Genomic DNA, 17,071 nt, shown 5'->3' with positions numbered 1-17,071 from the left:
TACAACATTTATCTTGTAGTGCGTGCCAGTCGATCATCAATCACGATGAAGACTGAAGAAAAAGCCAACGCACGTCGGCTTCCCAACATTTTCCTTGCAATATGGTAGGGATGACAAGTGCTCCATCATTCACTCTCATATATTTTTTTCTATGGAATATAAGCATTATTGCAATATGGTAGGGATGACAAGTGCTCCGTCATTCCACAATTATGTCTGCTTGCTGCTGCTGGCTTCAGCTAGCATTAACATTCCAAAATTGTCCAAGTTCAAAGTAAAACCATCTTTTAAGTTTCATCCATGAGCCATCCTTTACTTCTTTTAACTACAAGGCATGCTTCATAATTCGGCTATGACACTACGAATAATTACATAATTTTATCTGTATATGGACTTATCTAAGTTGACTAGACTAGTATGTTTCTCCATCTACATTCAAATTTGAATCCTACTTAACGCAATTTAGATAACATTTAAGCAAAAGCTACATATGCTGCAGTGTAAACAGCGGCCACCATTGCCGAATTCAGCAATCGGAATTGTGTATCCCTCCAAGTTCATGCAGAACTAGAATCCATAGCAACACAAAACTCACACATATAGAGTCTACCAAAATATTGTAAGCCCAACCTCCCTAGCAAAAGAATGAGGTAGCCCGCCCCATTGAAAATTCCTGGCTCGGCCCTTACTCTAAGTCCATGCACAAGTCATCAGTCGACTCTAAGTCCATGACGGTCCATGGACTTCCTTAGTCGGATTTCTCATAATTTGGGCAAATAGCTTAGTCTTGTTTGTCCAAATATATATCTTAGTATGACAATGTGAATCGTGTTTGTAAACTTTATTTCGATTAATTTATACAGCGATATGATCTCAAAACTCAAAAGTATGAAATGTTTACATCCCAGAGCCTTTTTTATTATTTTCTAGCCTTTCAGCGAACGATGATTCGCTGAATGAATTACAAGGGAAAAAAAAAAAAAAAATTCTCACTTGTTTGAAGGAGTAAGGATGGTTCGAGTAGGAAGCGTAGTTTAGGATTCTCGACCTGGGTGTACCGACTGATGAGTTATTGAACTCTTAAAAATGAAATACAACCATGACTCACTGTATTAGAAGTTTAGAACCAGAAGATAGCACCTTTTTGCCGAGCGAAAACATAAAGGCGAACCTTCAAGCCTACGCAATGCTCGTAGAGACGAGAGAAGGAAACACTTAGCAACCAGCAACGGAAACATATTGCAGACTGTCTGGCAACATTAAGAGGCAGAAGCTGAATCGGCAGTAAGTAGGGGGAAGCGAAGGTGATTAAAGTCCTCACGGCCCGAGTTTTCCCTGAGAATTTGGAACAGCACCTATTTAGAGTAAGCATTCTAAGAGTTACATATGTTTAAGGAAAATCATACAAGTTAACAAGTTTGTTTTCAAATGGCACCTACTAATAGCCTATACGGTGTGAAAAATCATACGATATCTTTTCTTAGGCGCTTTCTTTTCTGCAGAATGTACGATCTGATATGAAAATTTTTCAACATTTGAGCATTTGTACGAGGGGAATCAAGACTATTGCTTAAGAATATAACAACAGAACTTGCATAAATATAACACGAACTCCGCACTCAAGTGAATACATTGGTTTCTAGTTTCCACTATGCTATTCATCCAACTTCTTCGCCTTAGACTACGATTTCCTTAACACCGAACGTAACAATATAAGACATGCATGAATTTCTGCTAAAAAATGAAGCAACTTATATGAACAGACACCCAAACACATGCAGAGTATAGAAACACACACATCATAATCGAAACAAAATAGATACTGTTATGTTCAATATTGACTTAAGAATTCCGAATTATGACAGTTACTATCGAAGAGAACTTACGATGATTGAACAATTGATTCCACATCATTGGTTCTCTCCCTTTCTTCTTTGAGTGAAGAGCCGAGAACAAGTTGTGTTGAACTGGTTGTAGTGTCCAAGAAATAGAGGGCACTTGACATAAGGCAGCAACAGACAAACATGGCAATTGGCCCAAAGATCCAAAGAAACATGGGAATTGAGAGGTAAAACGCCCGCAATCCGAAGGACCAAAAGTAACTTCCTCGATTCAAAGTTATCGCAACATATTCAACGTAGTCTGTTTTGTCTGTCCATACTGGCAGGGTAGCCAAGAAGCTGGTATGAGCAAAGTATCTAGTGGCCAGCACATTGCAGATAAATCCAACGAGAAAACACAGTAAAACGCAGAAGTACTTGATTGAAGAGAGAGGGAGAGAGGAAAGTTTTTGTGTTGAAGTGCTTTCGGAGCTCGAACTGGTGCTCACGAATACGCTGATTACCGAAGAAAGAGTGATTGCTGCTGTTGCCAAAAGGGAAGACGCCATTATGTTGTTGCGCAATGTTTGTACCATCAAAACTCCATTCTTCGAGGGGTCCTGAAATTCATGGACTCAACGTCTTGAGGTTTGGCAATACAAATCAAAACACCGTTTGGAAATTCTCTCTCTAGAAAGCATTACAGGAAGCACAAATTTTAATATGGTCCATGTTCTTCTTGGAAAAGCGCACTTCCAAGTAGTTTTCTAACATAGAAGCACCTTTTAACTTTTTATGCTAAACATAATTAGAAGGTCCTCCAAAAACACTTGGTCATTCTAAAAGCACTTATACTTTGCTTTTAGCTATTCTAAAAGCGCTTCAAGACAGAAGACATAAATAAAGAAGGGGGTAAGGAAATTACTTTCTAAAAGAAACATGTGCACTAACCCAGAAACTCTTTTCTTTTTCTGCCAATCATAGCTAGAAGAATCTCTAAAAATGCTTAATCATTCTAAAAGCACTTTTATTTCGCTTTATTTCGCTTTTAGAACCTCTAAACGAGAGGGGGAGAGAGAGAGAGAGAGAGAGAGAGAGAGAGAGAGAGAGAGAGGGACTAACAGTCATCATGGAGAAGATCCATTGCGTGCGAACCACAGCATTGAGGCCAATGACAGTTCGTGAGGGATTGCATAGCACTGTGATGAGTAGCCAAACGTGGTATATTCCCAGCACAAACAGTCCCGCCGGCACCAGATAATAGTTCAAGCTTAAGCTATCCAATCCCATATCCCTCATCTGTTTCCAGTATTGAGAACCGAAAACAAGTTAAAGGCAAAGTACGACAGAACGCAAACCAGAACAACCATGGAATTATGTCAACGTTTGGGACTAAAACGCCTCAGATCCCCTTGGATCTGATCTTCGATACCATTGATTACAAATGGCACATGATCGATCAAAACAAAAGACAAGTGGCACGTTTTTTTTTATTTGAATGTGATTTAAGGTCACGTTACTCCAGTCAGATGGATGCCGACATTTATTTTATTTGGTTTTTTGAATAAACGAAGAGGTGGTCCCTTTTTATATTCAAAATTACTTTAATTAGTTTCGATTAGGAGACGGACACATTGTCTTTATAAATTGGTGTAACTCAAGTTTGGAACAAAAGACACGTCATTTATCTATATATGGTTGTTATGTTAAATAAAGTTGAAGTTCTACTTTAAAATCGATTAATAATAGTTGGATGTTTGCCATTTAAATCAGTACATGAGCTGGATTCAGAACGTCGTGAGATAGTTTGGTCTATACTAGTGTGGACGTTAGAGCATTGTGAGAATCTTTCCCTAGTACGAGAGACCGGGAAGGACGCGCATCCGATGTACCAGTTATCGTCCCCGCGATGAACACTGAGTAACGGAAAATAGCCAAATTCTTTATAAGCTCGTGCAAGGTTTTCGAGACGCGACAACTCTGCACATCCTCCGATAAACCAAACGTTCGCTGCAGCATGCATGACAAATGTTCGACTTACATAAAATAAGACATGAAATCATTGTTCTGCTGAATTTTTTTAAATAAAACTGGGAGAAAAGAAACAAAAATACTTACTTCAGGTCAGATTAAATCAAATCCCCCAAATAATTTATTTTACAAATGATCCCCTAACCTCCAACAGCAGCAGCAACAACAACAATAACAGAGCCTTATCCAAATCCCCCAAACACTTTATTTTACAAATGATCCCATAACCTTCAACAACAACAATAACAAAGCCTTACCCCATTAGGTAGAATTAGCTGTATGAATCCTAGAACGCCACTGCGGCAACCTCCCGTAACCTCCAATAGATCTTAATAGTTAACAACCTCCAATAGATCTTAACAGTTAACCACATACCCGATTACGCATAATATACAGAGGACCCATCTATTGAGGATATAAACACCCTGCAAATATTCTAAATTTCTAATAAAACAGTATAAAAACTAAAATTAAGGCAATTTTCGAGACCTTATGACGACGATTATCCAACCGATTCGACATCATCGGTTCCTCGGATGGAATTAGTGTGAAGATGTCTAGTAAAACTGGTGGTTGTGTCCAAGAAATACAGAACAAACGACATAATGCAGCAGCACACAAACATGGGGATGGGACCAAATATCCAGAGGAAGAGTGGGAAAGAGAGGTAGAATGCTCGCAATCCGAGGGACCAAAAATAGCTTCCGCGATTCAAGTTTCGCGCAACGTACTCGAGGTAATCCTTCTGGCCTTTCCATGTGGGCACAGTGGCTAAGAAGCTAACATGTGCGTAGTATCTAATGGACTGCACATTCAAGAGAAAGGCAACGAGAAAGCAAAGCAAGATGGAAAAGTACTTGACCGAAGAGAGAATCGGACTCTTGTTCCCGTAAACTAGTCTGGATGCTGTGTTGCCGGAGTCCGATGTAGTGCTGACAAATACGCCGATGAGAGAACTGAGAGTGATGGCTGTTGTTGCCAACAGCGTAGACGCCATTATGTTGTTGCGTATCGTTTGAACAGCCAAAACACCATTCTTCAAGGGGTCCTGATCAAATCAGAATTAATGGAGAGGAGTTAACTCTATGATCTGACTAACTTTCACCCATCAAAGACAACGTGACTGAATTCTGTAAGACATAAAAAATACAGGAAATTTCGTATCTCATCTAGCTTCAAATACACCTTCGGGGCTCGTTTGATTTCTTGGATTGGACTGGATAACTCACTATATTCAAGTTATTCAACTAGATTCTCGTCCCGTCATGTCTAATCTTTTATAAACCTGCCTCACATTTTATGTTTGCTATCCAATTCAACCGAATCTCAGCTACCAAAAGATCCCTAAATATCTTAACTTGAAGGAAAACTTTCCCTGCGTATCGAAAAGTATACGAACTACCTACAATTCAATCAAAATGGTCGTGTCCAGAGATCAGCCTAACTATGGCACATGAATCCTTCAACTACTAATGCTTAAATTGAAGAATCTTAACTATAGTTAGAATCTTGAAAATCACAAGCAACAAGGATGCCATGAACAACACTAAGTTAAAGCAAAAATCTTTTCTTACAAGTAAAGGATCAATGTTAGAATCTCAATCGGGTAGCGATTTTCTCACTCTAAGGTCTCTCCTTCTGCGGTTGTTTACTTGTTTTCATCCCCTTGATTCAAGAGAGGACCGCAATAATACAAAAATGATGTGCAAAAATCACTTTTCGTATCGATATTAGCTCAAAAAGTAATATCATAATCATGTTAATTCTTAGGGGATATTCAATTGGGAATTAGAGAAATTTTAATCGACTTATAAATTTATGAATTTTTATAGAATTTAATTGATTTGTAAGGATTTCATGTAAAATTTTGATTCAATTCTCTTGAAATCTCATGAGGAGAGATGAGATTTGTGAATTCTTAAAATACATTACAAAATCTCTCCAATTCCCTCTAATTTCTCAACCTTTTGAAATTCTTTAAAATCAAATTCTAATTGAACACACTTAGAATATTATAAATTTCTTTAAAATACTAATTGAATACATTCAGATTTCTAAGAATTTTAATAAACTATTTTAAAATTCTGATTGAATACACGTTAAATTTAAGAGAATCACTAAAATTCTGATTGAATACTCCTAGATTCATTAAAATAATTAAAATCTCAAAAACCCAACAAGGGATTTCCTTCATTAGTTCGTATGGGATGTAATTCTGGAGAGAGAGAGAGACAGTTCAAAACCAATTGAATTCTAGAGAGAGAGGTGGGGAACTGACTTACAGACATGATGGATAAGACCCATTGGTGGCGAGACTGCGCGTTCAGGCCAACGACAGTTCGAATAGGATGGCGGTGGATGGTGATCAGCAGCCATACGTGGTATGCACCCAGCACCAGCAGACCCAGCGGCACTAGCACATAGTCCACCTGCTCCACTTCCATCGCTCGCTCTCTCTCTCTCTCTAAAAATTAATATGAAGTTTAACGAGTAAGCGTGGAACATAGTTAGAGCGGAAAAGAGTTTTGACAACAATTGTACGGGTAATATTTATTGGCTTAAATGTTAAAGTGGCGTTTTTTTTGGGTTATTGCGTTAACTTAGTGTCCCTATTTTTAATTTAGGCAATTTTTTTTTTTTTTGTGTTTTTCTCCGTTATCTAATTAGACATTTCATCTAATTTTGGTTAATTTTTTTTTTTATAAATTATGATAAAATAATTTATAAAATAATCTATTTAATTTAAATATTAAAGAAAAGAAATTGAAAAAAAAAAAAAAAAAAACTCTCATCCATCCTCCCCGCATCTTCAAATGTCGCCCCTTTCTTTTCTCTGTCACAACTTAATAATTTTTCAAAATGAGAGTTTTATTTCTTATATGTGTTATTTCATATTTATTTGCGTTTTTCAGTAAATTTTAATTTTCATGAAAAGAATAGTTGTTCAAAAAAATTAAATAAAGAGAAATAGTATTATATGGCTCTCTCAGTTATAGTTAATTTCTCGATTACACAGTTGAAGGTAATGTGGCCCGGGTTAAATTTCTTGGGACCACGATGATGGAACTCGCATGGTGATAGGTGAACTCTAGGTGGATCTAGAGATGGTTTGTCGAGTTGTCTGTGTGTGTGGCTAGTGTTGGAGGTTGTGTCAAGAACAAGGCCCATGGCAAAGCAAGTTTGTTTCATTTTTTCTTTCTCAATTTGAAATAATATTTCTTTCTATTTCAATTGAACCATATTTTATTATTATAGGTTATAATAATTTTATGAATTTTTAACAAAGATTGGATGAAACAGAGATAAACACGAGAACTAAATTGATTAAATGATTACAACACATTAACCAGTTTGACATTTATGCAAATATATAATTTTCACATGCTAATTATGAGAATTTTGTGTATAACCGCGGCATACAACCTCCCTCAAATTCTCACATTAAAATTTACCCTACATTGTATCACATTAAATTTGATTATTAATAATTAATTCAAATCAATAAATATATATATATTTTTTCATTTTAACTTCTTAAAATAAAGAAAACGTGAGTAAAACCAGTTGATTCTAAGAGTGCGTCCACCCTTAAGTTCGAATCCCTACTTGTAGAGTCGAACTTGGTGTACGAACGACATAGGATGTCCTTACACAAGTTTTTCTCGCAATTATTATGCATATAAGTAAGAACTTGAAAGCCTTATACTGTTATTACAAAAAGTCGGGGAAAAAAAGTCACATTATACATGAGATTTCGGCATTGAACTTTCGTTTTATGAGCTTTTACCGGCAGCTTTGGCCAATGAAGTGAAATTCAACCTGCAAATGAAAGGAAAAGAAAACGAGGTTTGAGACACAAACGTTACTCGAAAGAAGACCAATGTACCAGTTTTTCAAAGTATTTCTGGCGTGCTGAATCAATCGCGTATAATTAGAATGAAATGGTACTACATTTTGATTTGAATCGATGAATACCTGATGATCGGCTTTCTCTGAGCCAAAGGCGGAGAAGGGGTTCCGTTTGAGAGTGGCGCCATAAGTTCAGCAGGCTTCAAAAATTAAAACATAAAGAAAAAATGACTTAAAGCTCCAATGAATAAGCACACAGATGTATTAGACAACCGAAAACACCAAGGCAGATCACGACACAGGATAAAGTAGAAAGATCAGTTTCACCTTCGATGTTCTAATAAGAAAACCAAACAAAAACCTTAAGAAAATATTTCATATACAGCAAAATGTAGCAGTCCACAAGGGAAGTGGAACGTAAATGAACGATGAGATGAAAACATTGAAAGTTGAAAAATAAGAGCACAAGCAAAAGTTGTGTGTTTACCTCAAGTTCCTCTAATCCCCCATTATATAAATCGGTGGAAGGACCAGCTCCGTTGCTATAATTTACTGGTGTTGCAACTGACACGCTCTCCTTCGAAGCCTCCATTTGACTGCCTTTCATGTTTCCTGATAAGTCTTTCACTAGATGTCTGTATTCCAAATCATCTTCAAGCTCATCTACTTCTGGCAAAGCTTGGTGGGAAACATATGGACCGACCATAATCTTCTCCAGTGCATCTTCTTTACAATTTGATGTATTCACAGCAGAAGATAGACTATCGACTGGTGGATTGTACCTCAATGATACTTCAGTCTGACCATTCTGACAAGGAATGTCTGCAGGGTTTTCCATCTTCCCTATGCTAAATTTCACGTTATTATTGTGGTTTTTGTTTGCATCGATACTGTCACATTTTGTGGAACGCGAACTGACATTGCTGATAGGAGGGCTAGCCTCACGAACTTCCTCGCTGCAGAGATGTAAAGACTTGGTATGCCTTGAGTCAGTCTCTACATTATCATCCACCCGCTTTCTCTTCTGTCCACTGTCTGATCCATCTAAATCAGCTTTACCTTCCCCACTGCAGAGACGTAAAGACTTGGCATCCCTTGAGTCAGTCTCTAAATTATCATCCACCCGCTTTCTCTTCTGTCCACTATCTGATCCATTTCCTTCACACGATTTCTCTGCTTGGGCATCACCAGAAGCCTTCAGTTCTGAACTCCGCCTGCTGTCCCAAGTAACTTTAGATGGGCGCAAAGGTCGAACACCACCAGGAAACACAAAATTAGGAATGTTCCTGCGTTTTACATGGGATACACGGATCGCCATTCCAGTCTTCAATAATGTGTAAACGTTGACAGCATTCTTAAATTCCTCAACAATTCCCCTTATGTCAAACTGTTCGCCTTCAGTGACTGGAACTCCTTGTTTTCGTTGCAGGCCCATAAAGAAAGAACTATGAAAAGGTCTCGATCTGTCTGAAAAATCACCTGGATGTGGGTGACACTGCAGCATGTCATTTGTGTACTTCTCAATCTGGAGATTTTTCAAACACAAACAGATGAAAAAGGATCCGAAAGAGAGAGAGAAGGGGAGGAAAAAAGAGGGGGGGGGGGAGAATAAGTAAAAGGTATAGTTTCACCTTCAGGGTTAGTTGACGGAGACGAGACTCAACCCAACCTTTCCATTGTCTAAAGTCATCAGCATTTTCTGCACTGATGTCTATCTGTAAATAATTCTTGTACGCTTCAAAGAAAGCATAAAACTCAAAAAGGGTATCCCAATCAGCCTTATTTGCTTCCATAGCCTGCAAGAACTACCAAACATCAAACTCGGGAACAGAGAGAAAGTGTGTGTGTCTGACAATGGGACAATATTCCCATTTTGCAGATTTTGTTTTGAAGGGATATAACTCCCCCACTAAACTCATTTACAGATATCATTGACACAAACCAATATCTAGCCCAATAGGTGCAACCCATGGTCACGATGACTTACAAAGGACCCAAATATAGATTCAAACTCAGAAGACTATACTACAAATAGCTGAACCTCCCATAGCCTTTGAGCAACATACAAAATTGGAATAACTTTGCTTAAAGCAAACAGAAGAACTGGTATGATGCCAATGAAAAATCAACCATTTAAAATGAAAACTAGACGTTGTATAGCCTAGTTAATAAGAACAAGAATATCACTACTCCACTTGGACAAATGATTACAAAATACAAATCAATGAGGAACCTACATGTTTTGTGTTGGGAAAGAAGATATCAAAACTTGAATGGAGAATCATACCTCACAAATTTCATTACCCCTCTGAAACTCCTCTAACATGATACGCAAAGTACTTGCAGACACATTGTAACTAGAGTTCATGCTGGGATAAGCCGGAGTAATTATAGGCATCAAATGATATGTGTCCTTTATATATCTTCTAGGATCCCAAACCTGAAGTCGAAGAGACCCATCTTCAATAGCACAAAGCATGACTGGATTTGGCCAACGCCACTGAGTATATACCCTGAAGAACCGAGAAACTAGCATATTAGGCAGTGCATTCGGGTAAAGTTGGCATATGCGAGCAACAAGAATTGCCCAGTTTATACCACCAAGAAAACCTGTAACCTGCTCATGACAGAAACACACATAATAAGCAAAAATAATACTGTGCGAGTTATAGAATAATCTAGCACATCAGCAATACCCCACCATACATTTGAATAAACACCACGATGCTTTGCCCATAACCTCATGCATCTCAATGTTGTGCGGAAACTCTACAATCCAAAGTTCAGATACATGATGAGAAGCAAAAAGATGCTAAACAGATTCAAACAAAAATCCATATGCAAACAAGCTAGTCATTGGTGGTGAGAACCTGAATGTTAGGGACTAAACGCAGAATTTGGTCTGTTACTCTACAGCCGTTGAGACTACGAACTGTCTGTTCATCTGCATTCTGTAGTATTGAGTCTTGTGATATATCCAAGTCCTGCTCCAAATGGAAAACGTTGAAAACAAATGATACCATAATTTATATGGAATAATCCATGCAAAATTAAAAGATGACAAGGTGTTCGATTGTTTAATATAAACATTCAAACATATAGGCAACATAAACATTCAAGCATATACGCAACATAAACATTCAAGCATATAGGCAACACTTACTTCAGGAACAACCCAAAGTGCTAGTTGTGCATAAAGAAGATCTATTGAAACCCCACTGAACTTGAATTTCATAACAGGGACGTGAGCATCAGGAACAGGATGCAACTCTGTCACTTCAGACATCTCAGACAGCATCCTATGAAGTTCGCCAAAGAAATCTCCCTACACCAAAGTCATAAAAGAAACTGAAAGTTGATTAAGTGATGCTGCGAAAATAAGTAGAACTTATTGCACATTAAGTTAAGGCTGATCATACTTCTCGAGTTGCATGTCTAGGTCCAACACAGAGTGTGTCTATATCTGCTCCAGGGCCATGAACCTGACAATAAGGGGAAAATGAGAAAAAGAAAGGAATATTTGAAGCTCAGAATGAGAAAAAAAAAACTAACATAGAATAACATCACAGATTCCTCATCCAAATAGCATTATTTACAAGAAGCCTCATAATTTATCAAGTAAAGGGCTCAGACAAGACAACTCTGACCCATAATAATTCAATCAAGATGTAACAAATCAGGCACAAATAGAGAACAGGAAGCAAGAATGGTGAACAACAGCTCTTTCAAGTTTCAAGTATCTTGCTAATTATTAAAATATAGAAACTGCAGGTTAACAATTCTAGACAACGAACACATCAAGAGTTACAAAGACTTTAGAGAGAGAGAGAGAGAGAGAGAGAGAGAGAGAGATCGATAAAATAGTTTCTTCTAAAAAGAGAAAGTCTATGCTTCTGGATAGGGTTCAAGTGTCACTTAATTACGACAGTAACACAACTGAAATCAAAACAATGTCGTACAGCAAGAGAAGTTTATGCTTTGCATCTACAATCTACAAGCACTGCTAAAGGTGTTTAAGATATAACTTTCCAACAGTCAGGCATTAACCGGACAATTGCAAACACAGAAACCATCCATAGAGTGGGAAGGAAAGAGTGAAAGGGCTTCATACCCCTAGCCGATATGAACCAAAGGTGAAAATCTTAGCATTTGCTTCATGCACCAGTTGCTCATTCAAGCCCTTCGCCCGGCTAATTGTTTTAACCCACGTCTTCACAATCTGACTTGGATTTCAACACCAGCATTAAACATTATAATCAGAGAGAATACAATATCAAATATATATCATCAAGAAAGGAAATAATTAAACACGAACCGACAATGTGCAACTGATCAGCTCAATCACGAATACGAACATTGCAATAACAACAGCAGGAACATAAAAAAAAAGTTCAACCTGGTCTAGCCTGCCAAGAACCTCCTCCCTACCCACAGCCTCTTCCTGACTCTCATACAATCCAGCATCTTGCAAATACTGAAAACCCACAAAAAAACCAACAGCAAAACCACAATTCAGCAAAACCTCAACTAAGCACCCAAAATTCAGTTATGAATCATAAAAAACATCAATCAAACCACAACCTTTTCGAGTTCTCGAGTTTTGATCACATCATACTCCGTCGGCCCGCCCAGAGAAATGGGCTCTGTAATGCCTAACCGCTGCCCGTTATTTCGGTTGCTTAATGCAGGGCTCCCCATTTACAATGTGAGTGAAAGTTTAATTATTTCTGTATATACTTATATATATCAATACTTGGGAATTGGGAATTTGGGATGGTGCAGTCAAGAACAAATTTTTATTGATGATATTTTTGCACTCTTTTACTCTTCTTTTTTCTTTTTTATTCCTTTCCAAAATAATTAAATCGTAAACAAACAAATCAAAAAATAATAATCAAGTAATTCTCAGTTACACACGGTATTGGGCATAATCCCCCAAAAGCTACAAGGTAGAGAAAGACAGAATTCAAAATTGAACAAACCCTAACCCTAGAATTTTGATATCGTAATACAAAATGTACAAATTCACCAATTTCCAACCCTGAGCCCTAACTCTAGAAGGCGGAAAAGGAGAAACAGCACCGATTGACACCCAGAAATTGAGTGGAAGCACCAAAAGTGTCCGGCTTTTCAGAATCGTCGGTGTGGGTATTCCACCAAGGTCGTTAGCGGAGCCTGAGAATCTTCGAGAAGAAGAGAGCCTAGAACAATCGCAGGCGAGAGGTAGACGGATAGCTTTTATACAGGGAGATTTAAAAAAATATTTTTTAAAAACATTTTCAATTATTTTAAAAGCACATTTAAACATGTCTTTATCAATTTTGGATTATTTTCGGATCCTATGCCATTTATGAATCATGTCTGTTTATCATACACCGTACGGTTATAATTATTTTATTTAAAATTAAACACAATCAATACCTGATGAAAACTGACATGCAATTTACGATAAACAGACACGATTCACAAATCTCCGGTTCCTCGCAAAAAGGATCCTATTGGGTTGTTATCAATCCAAAATAGTCATTGGCACAATGACACTCATTTACTTACTTCTTTTACGCAAAATTGCTCATATTGCGAAATATTTATATTTGTTGATTAATAGGTGTAACTGTTGTAACTATCATGTATTTGATTGTATATTTTAGTTTTGGAGTGGTCGAATACACAAAAAGTGGAAACTTGCGGGTGTAATCTGTGAAACTTTATACTATAACGGGTCGATGGCTTGAAGGGATGAGGATCCCATCCCGATTTAAACGGTGTGCTTCCTAAAAATTCTTATATCCTAATTATTTATTATATATCGTACGATCATAAATTATTTAAATTTTATTATTTAAAATTAAATGTAAATATTATCTGACGAAAATTGATTGCACAATATACAATGAACGGTAAAAAGACACACATACGATGAACCGTTAGGATAAGATGTGAGAATCATAAGATCCCACCATTTGGATCCGGATGGGATCGTCATTCGGCTTGTAGCTCTAATTTGCATCGTCGATCCCTCTTATTAAAGCTGCAACCTTTCAATCGTGAATTTGGTCAAGCCCAAATATTTTCTCAGCAACCAAACAATCTTTTTCCTTGTTCTTGGTTGCAGTGGCCACTTGTTTGATAGTTGATTCCACACGATGACTGAAACCGAAACCGCCAATCCAGTCCCGACGAACGAGAGTGCAAGAGAGGAGGCGGAGGCCGCGTCAAAGCAAAAGAACAAGCGGGAAGGCGATTCCAGCAATGCTATTTCAGCTGCCAAGAAGTCAAAAACGGAAGAAGATGAAGACCCAGAAGGTGATATGAGCAAAAGGGAAATGGGTTTTGAAATCGAGGCCGATGCGGCGGAGCATAAGGGGCTGAGGCACGCCATGGAGGACGGTTGGGTTGTGCTCTTGGAAGCCGCCGGCGAGGATTTTCCCGGAAATTTGAGGTTTTAAATTCCAATGCTTTGTTTGTTTGTTTCTTTTATTGTAATTAATATTGTGTTTGCTTAAAGTTTGGATTTTTTTGGTTGTGATTTTGCTTTGGGGGTCAGATGTGCGCATTTTGCAGTTTATGATGGGCATGGAGGTCGATTGGCTGCGGAGTATGCTCAGAAGCATCTGAACACGAATGTGCTTTCGGCCGGATTACCACGTGAGTTGGTGTGTTTGCTTGGTCTGATTTTTGTATACATGTTTAAGCACTTGATAGTTGATACTTTATAGCAGATTGACATGATCACCTTCCATGGTTACTGTACTTGTTGGATTGTTTCTCCGATGCATTGGTAGTTGAATTCAATTATGAAACAATTCTAGGAGCTTCGTCGGTTTTCCTGTTTAATGCCTGACTTACTGCATCGACATTGTGGTCGCCTGAACTTTGTTTCCCTTGAAGTGTGATTGTATCTATTATTTTGCAGTTGGATATAAAAGCAGCAAAGAAAGCCATACTTGACGGTATAAATTGCTATTCGAGTCTTTTTATTTCTTATCATATAGTGCTTCAATCCAGCTGTGAATTTTTTGAATTCAGTGTATTTATTTGAATCATTTCCCGTAATTTAGGTTTTCGGAAAACTGATGAGTCTCTTCTTCGAGAAAGTGCTGCAGGTACAGATTTATTCTTCATTCTCTATTTCGGATTTTTACTTTCCTTTGCCTTGATTGTTTGAGCACTAGAACGATTGCATCTCAGTTAGTTATTTCTCATATGCTTTATCTGTTTATCTATCATTTTTCCGCACATATAGATTGTAGAGAACCATTTCATGAACTAATGCTTTCCTATTATCTTCTGAGGTTTCATGTGTTGGTTTTAATTTGCTGTTAGGGGGGTGGCAGGATGGTGCTACAGCTGTATGTGTTTGGATATTAGGAAAAACTGTAAGTACTAAATATGGAAATCGGTTTCTAAATTTGAAGAATTGAGGCCTTTTTGTATATATGCGGTGTGATGCATTAAGCATCACTTTGTTGCATTCTTTGGTCTAGTTTCTGTAATCTGTGTTCGTTTAAGGATACAGTTTGCAAATTTCTGGTAGATCACCCTATCAATTCGAATTTTAATGCTACTGGATGGTTCTAGGTTTTTGTTGCTAACATTGGGGATGCAAAAGCAGTGGTAGCAAGATCATCTCCCGCTGAGGGGTTGCAAAATGGTTCTAATGAAGCGTGTCCCCTGAAGGCGATTGTTTTGACAAGGGAACACAAAGCCATCTATGCACAGGAGCGTGCTCGTATTCAGAAGGTAAGGGCTGTGGATACGTAAAGTTGGGAGTACGAATTTGTTGAATTGAGTTAAACTTTTTTTAGGTTTTTTATGTACTCTCCAAACTAGGGTTAACACGAGATAGAGAAAAATGTTTTATTTCCAAAAAGGATATCTCGTCAGTTTTCTTCATTTGTTTTTTCATATGTACTTCTATCTGAATTTACATGAAACATTATGAACTCCCTTCTGCTTGGAACATGCTTGATCGTCATCAGGCTGGTGGCAATGTGAGTTCAAATGGACGACTACAGGGGCGCCTTGAAGTTTCTAGGGCCTTTGGAGATCGCCAGTTCAAAAAGGTTCTATTTTCTCTTCTTTTAACACTTTGCCCTGTATTTACATTTTGACTCTGGCCTAAAACAATATGTATTTAGCTCTGTATTCTTTAAATATGTAAAAACCTGTGTTGTTGTTAGTGTAAGTTCGAATCTTGTCCGGAAAGAAAAATTATATCATTATTCTTTTGTATATACGCAGTAAAATCTTTAAGTTTACCTCCATCTGTCTACAAAAAGATGATTGACATGATATATCCATGAACTCTGTAATTTGCAGGTGGGCGTTATTGCAACCCCAGATGTTCATTCTTTTGACCTTACAGAAAGAGAGCACTTCATAATTCTTGGTTGCGACGGCCTCTGGGGGGTATAGTTTTTTGTCCGGTTCCGATTTCTAGCGGATCTTATTCTCTATGTTTTATTTCTTTTTAACGATGCAATGTTTCTAAACTTGTTTCAGGTAATTGGACCAAGTGATGCCGTTGATTTTGTTCAGAAACTGTTGAAGGTTAGAGCAAATAGTTCCTTTCTTGATGCCCATCGTTTTATACGGTTCATTTAGATCACTAACTTATCTCCGTTCTCTGAAATAACGGCACGTTACGTACTGTTTCCGTAGGAGGGACAACCTGTTGCAACTATAAGCCGTCGTCTTGTAAAAGAAGCTGTGCGAGAGAGGCGCTGTAAAGATAACTGCACTGCGATCATAATCGCGTTCAGGCACAAGTAGTTTCTTTGGTTGTAAGTGCCCGAAATTGTTGTCCACCGTTGATTAGTTGCTCAGTCGAGAAGTAGCCGTTGAATTGTTAAGAACCCGAAATATACAGCTACGGATGCTTGTTGCAGACCTACTTGCTAGATGTATTAAAATTTGTACCGCGCTAACTATGTATTCTCGAATTTTGTCGATAAACCCTTTTCTTTGGACGAAACATTTTTCAGTTCATGCTCGAGTTTCCAGCACTCGAAACTGTTTCATGACTTGGAATGTAAGGTTCACAATTTTGCAGGCTCCTGTGTCGAAAAAGTATCCTGCAAACTCTCGCTCGCATCATTTACATTCTTCGGTTTGATTTAGTTCCTGGTCACAGCGGTCGTCGCAGAGACTGTTTCTGCAAACTGGGATATCAAATCGGCAGAGGAACTGAGTCAATCCGAGGAAGAATGCGCGATAGAACACATTCTTGTGCTTAGAACCCGAAAAAATTAACCACAAGGGTACAAACGAGAGGGAAGAGCATCTTATAAATGCAGTAAGAAAAAAAGGTTCAGATTATCAGATCCCCCGCACCCTCGGGCAAGTGACAGAGGTGCAAAGGATGCAAG

General features: G+C 37.9%; 4 protein-coding genes across 7 annotated transcripts; 1 reads left to right on the top strand and 3 right to left on the bottom strand.

Moving 5' to 3' along the window:
* Positions 1-814: 814 nt before the first annotated feature.
* LOC137711669 (uncharacterized) lies at positions 815-3,276 on the bottom strand. Of its 4 annotated transcripts, none has more exons than XM_088695305.1 (4): positions 2,943-3,259; positions 1,887-2,440; positions 1,436-1,512; positions 1,197-1,335 (listed from the first exon to the last, which is right to left on the bottom strand). In XM_088695305.1, the coding sequence occupies exons 1-3, from the start codon at positions 3,117-3,119 to the stop codon at positions 1,464-1,466; spliced, it is 780 nt and encodes a 259-aa protein (XP_088551431.1). In that variant the 5' UTR covers positions 3,120-3,259; the 3' UTR covers positions 1,197-1,335; positions 1,436-1,463. The 4 variants fall into 4 exon arrangements, with proteins under 4 accessions (XP_068307031.1, XP_068307032.1, XP_088551431.1 ...); XM_088695306.1 differs by having other exon boundaries at positions 1,200-1,335; positions 1,440-1,512; XM_068450930.2 differs by lacking the exon at positions 1,436-1,512 and having other exon boundaries at positions 815-1,355; positions 2,943-3,276.
* A 641-nt stretch (positions 3,277-3,917) lies between these two features.
* Positions 3,918-6,360, bottom strand: LOC137709672 (uncharacterized). The gene is made up of 2 exons (XM_068448659.2): positions 6,134-6,360; positions 3,918-4,899 (listed from the first exon to the last, which is right to left on the bottom strand). The coding sequence occupies exons 1-2, from the start codon at positions 6,293-6,295 to the stop codon at positions 4,354-4,356; spliced, it is 708 nt and encodes a 235-aa protein (XP_068304760.1). The 5' UTR covers positions 6,296-6,360; the 3' UTR covers positions 3,918-4,353.
* A 1,147-nt stretch (positions 6,361-7,507) lies between these two features.
* Positions 7,508-12,984, bottom strand: LOC137710640 (nuclear poly(A) polymerase 1). The gene is made up of 12 exons (XM_068449719.2): positions 12,282-12,984; positions 12,097-12,174; positions 11,812-11,919; positions 11,120-11,182; positions 10,864-11,025; positions 10,571-10,684; positions 10,407-10,469; positions 9,988-10,317; positions 9,332-9,496; positions 8,188-9,225; positions 7,827-7,900; positions 7,508-7,670 (listed from the first exon to the last, which is right to left on the bottom strand). The coding sequence occupies exons 1-12, from the start codon at positions 12,396-12,398 to the stop codon at positions 7,625-7,627; spliced, it is 2,358 nt and encodes a 785-aa protein (XP_068305820.2). The 5' UTR covers positions 12,399-12,984; the 3' UTR covers positions 7,508-7,624.
* Positions 12,985-13,644: 660 nt separating this feature from the next.
* On the top strand, positions 13,645-16,754 carry LOC137709671 (Protein phosphatase 2C family protein). The gene is made up of 10 exons (XM_068448658.2): positions 13,645-14,142; positions 14,248-14,356; positions 14,617-14,653; positions 14,762-14,806; positions 15,027-15,079; positions 15,282-15,443; positions 15,683-15,766; positions 16,023-16,112; positions 16,206-16,253; positions 16,365-16,754. The coding sequence occupies exons 1-10, from the start codon at positions 13,847-13,849 to the stop codon at positions 16,473-16,475; spliced, it is 1,035 nt and encodes a 344-aa protein (XP_068304759.2). The 5' UTR covers positions 13,645-13,846; the 3' UTR covers positions 16,476-16,754.
* The last annotated feature ends 317 nt before the right edge of the window (positions 16,755-17,071 follow it).

This window comes from Pyrus communis, chromosome 6, assembly GCF_041283825.1.
Source record: "Pyrus communis isolate YQ-2024b chromosome 6, ASM4128382v1, whole genome shotgun sequence".
Lineage (NCBI taxonomy): Eukaryota > Viridiplantae > Streptophyta > Magnoliopsida > Rosales > Rosaceae > Pyrus > Pyrus communis.
Note: the sequence above shows the minus strand (reverse complement) of the source record. Positions and strands in the feature narration are given on the sequence as shown.

Coding starts and splice junctions, on each gene's coding strand:
- LOC137709671 (XM_068448658.2), top strand. CDS start 13,847: ATGACTGAAACCGAAACCGCCAATCCAGTCCCGACGAACGAGAGTGCA. Junction 14,143..14,247: donor GATTTTCCCGGAAATTTGAG/GTTTTAAATTCC, acceptor TTTGGGGGTCAG/ATGTGCGCATTTTGCAGTTT. Junction 14,807..15,026: donor TCTTCGAGAAAGTGCTGCAG/GTACAGATTTAT, acceptor ATTTGCTGTTAG/GGGGGTGGCAGGATGGTGCT.
- LOC137710640 (XM_068449719.2), bottom strand. CDS start 12,398: ATGGGGAGCCCTGCATTAAGCAACCGAAATAACGGGCAGCGGTTAGGC. Junction 12,175..12,281: donor AAACTCGAGAACTCGAAAAG/GTTGTGGTTTGA, acceptor GTGGGTTTTCAG/TATTTGCAAGATGCTGGATT. Junction 9,226..9,331: donor TCCGTCAACTAACCCTGAAG/GTGAAACTATAC, acceptor AAAAATCTCCAG/ATTGAGAAGTACACAAATGA.
- LOC137709672 (XM_068448659.2), bottom strand. CDS start 6,295: ATGGAAGTGGAGCAGGTGGACTATGTGCTAGTGCCGCTGGGTCTGCTG. Junction 4,900..6,133: donor GGGTCTTATCCATCATGTCT/GTAAGTCAGTTC, acceptor TGATTTGATCAG/GACCCCTTGAAGAATGGTGT.
- LOC137711669 (XM_068450930.2), bottom strand. CDS start 3,119: ATGAGGGATATGGGATTGGATAGCTTAAGCTTGAACTATTATCTGGTG. Junction 2,441..2,942: donor GGATCTTCTCCATGATGACT/GTTAGTCCCTCT, acceptor CATGAATTTCAG/GACCCCTCGAAGAATGGAGT. Junction 1,356..1,886: donor GAATCAATTGTTCAATCATC/GTAAGTTCTCTT, acceptor TACTCTAAATAG/GTGCTGTTCCAAATTCTCAG.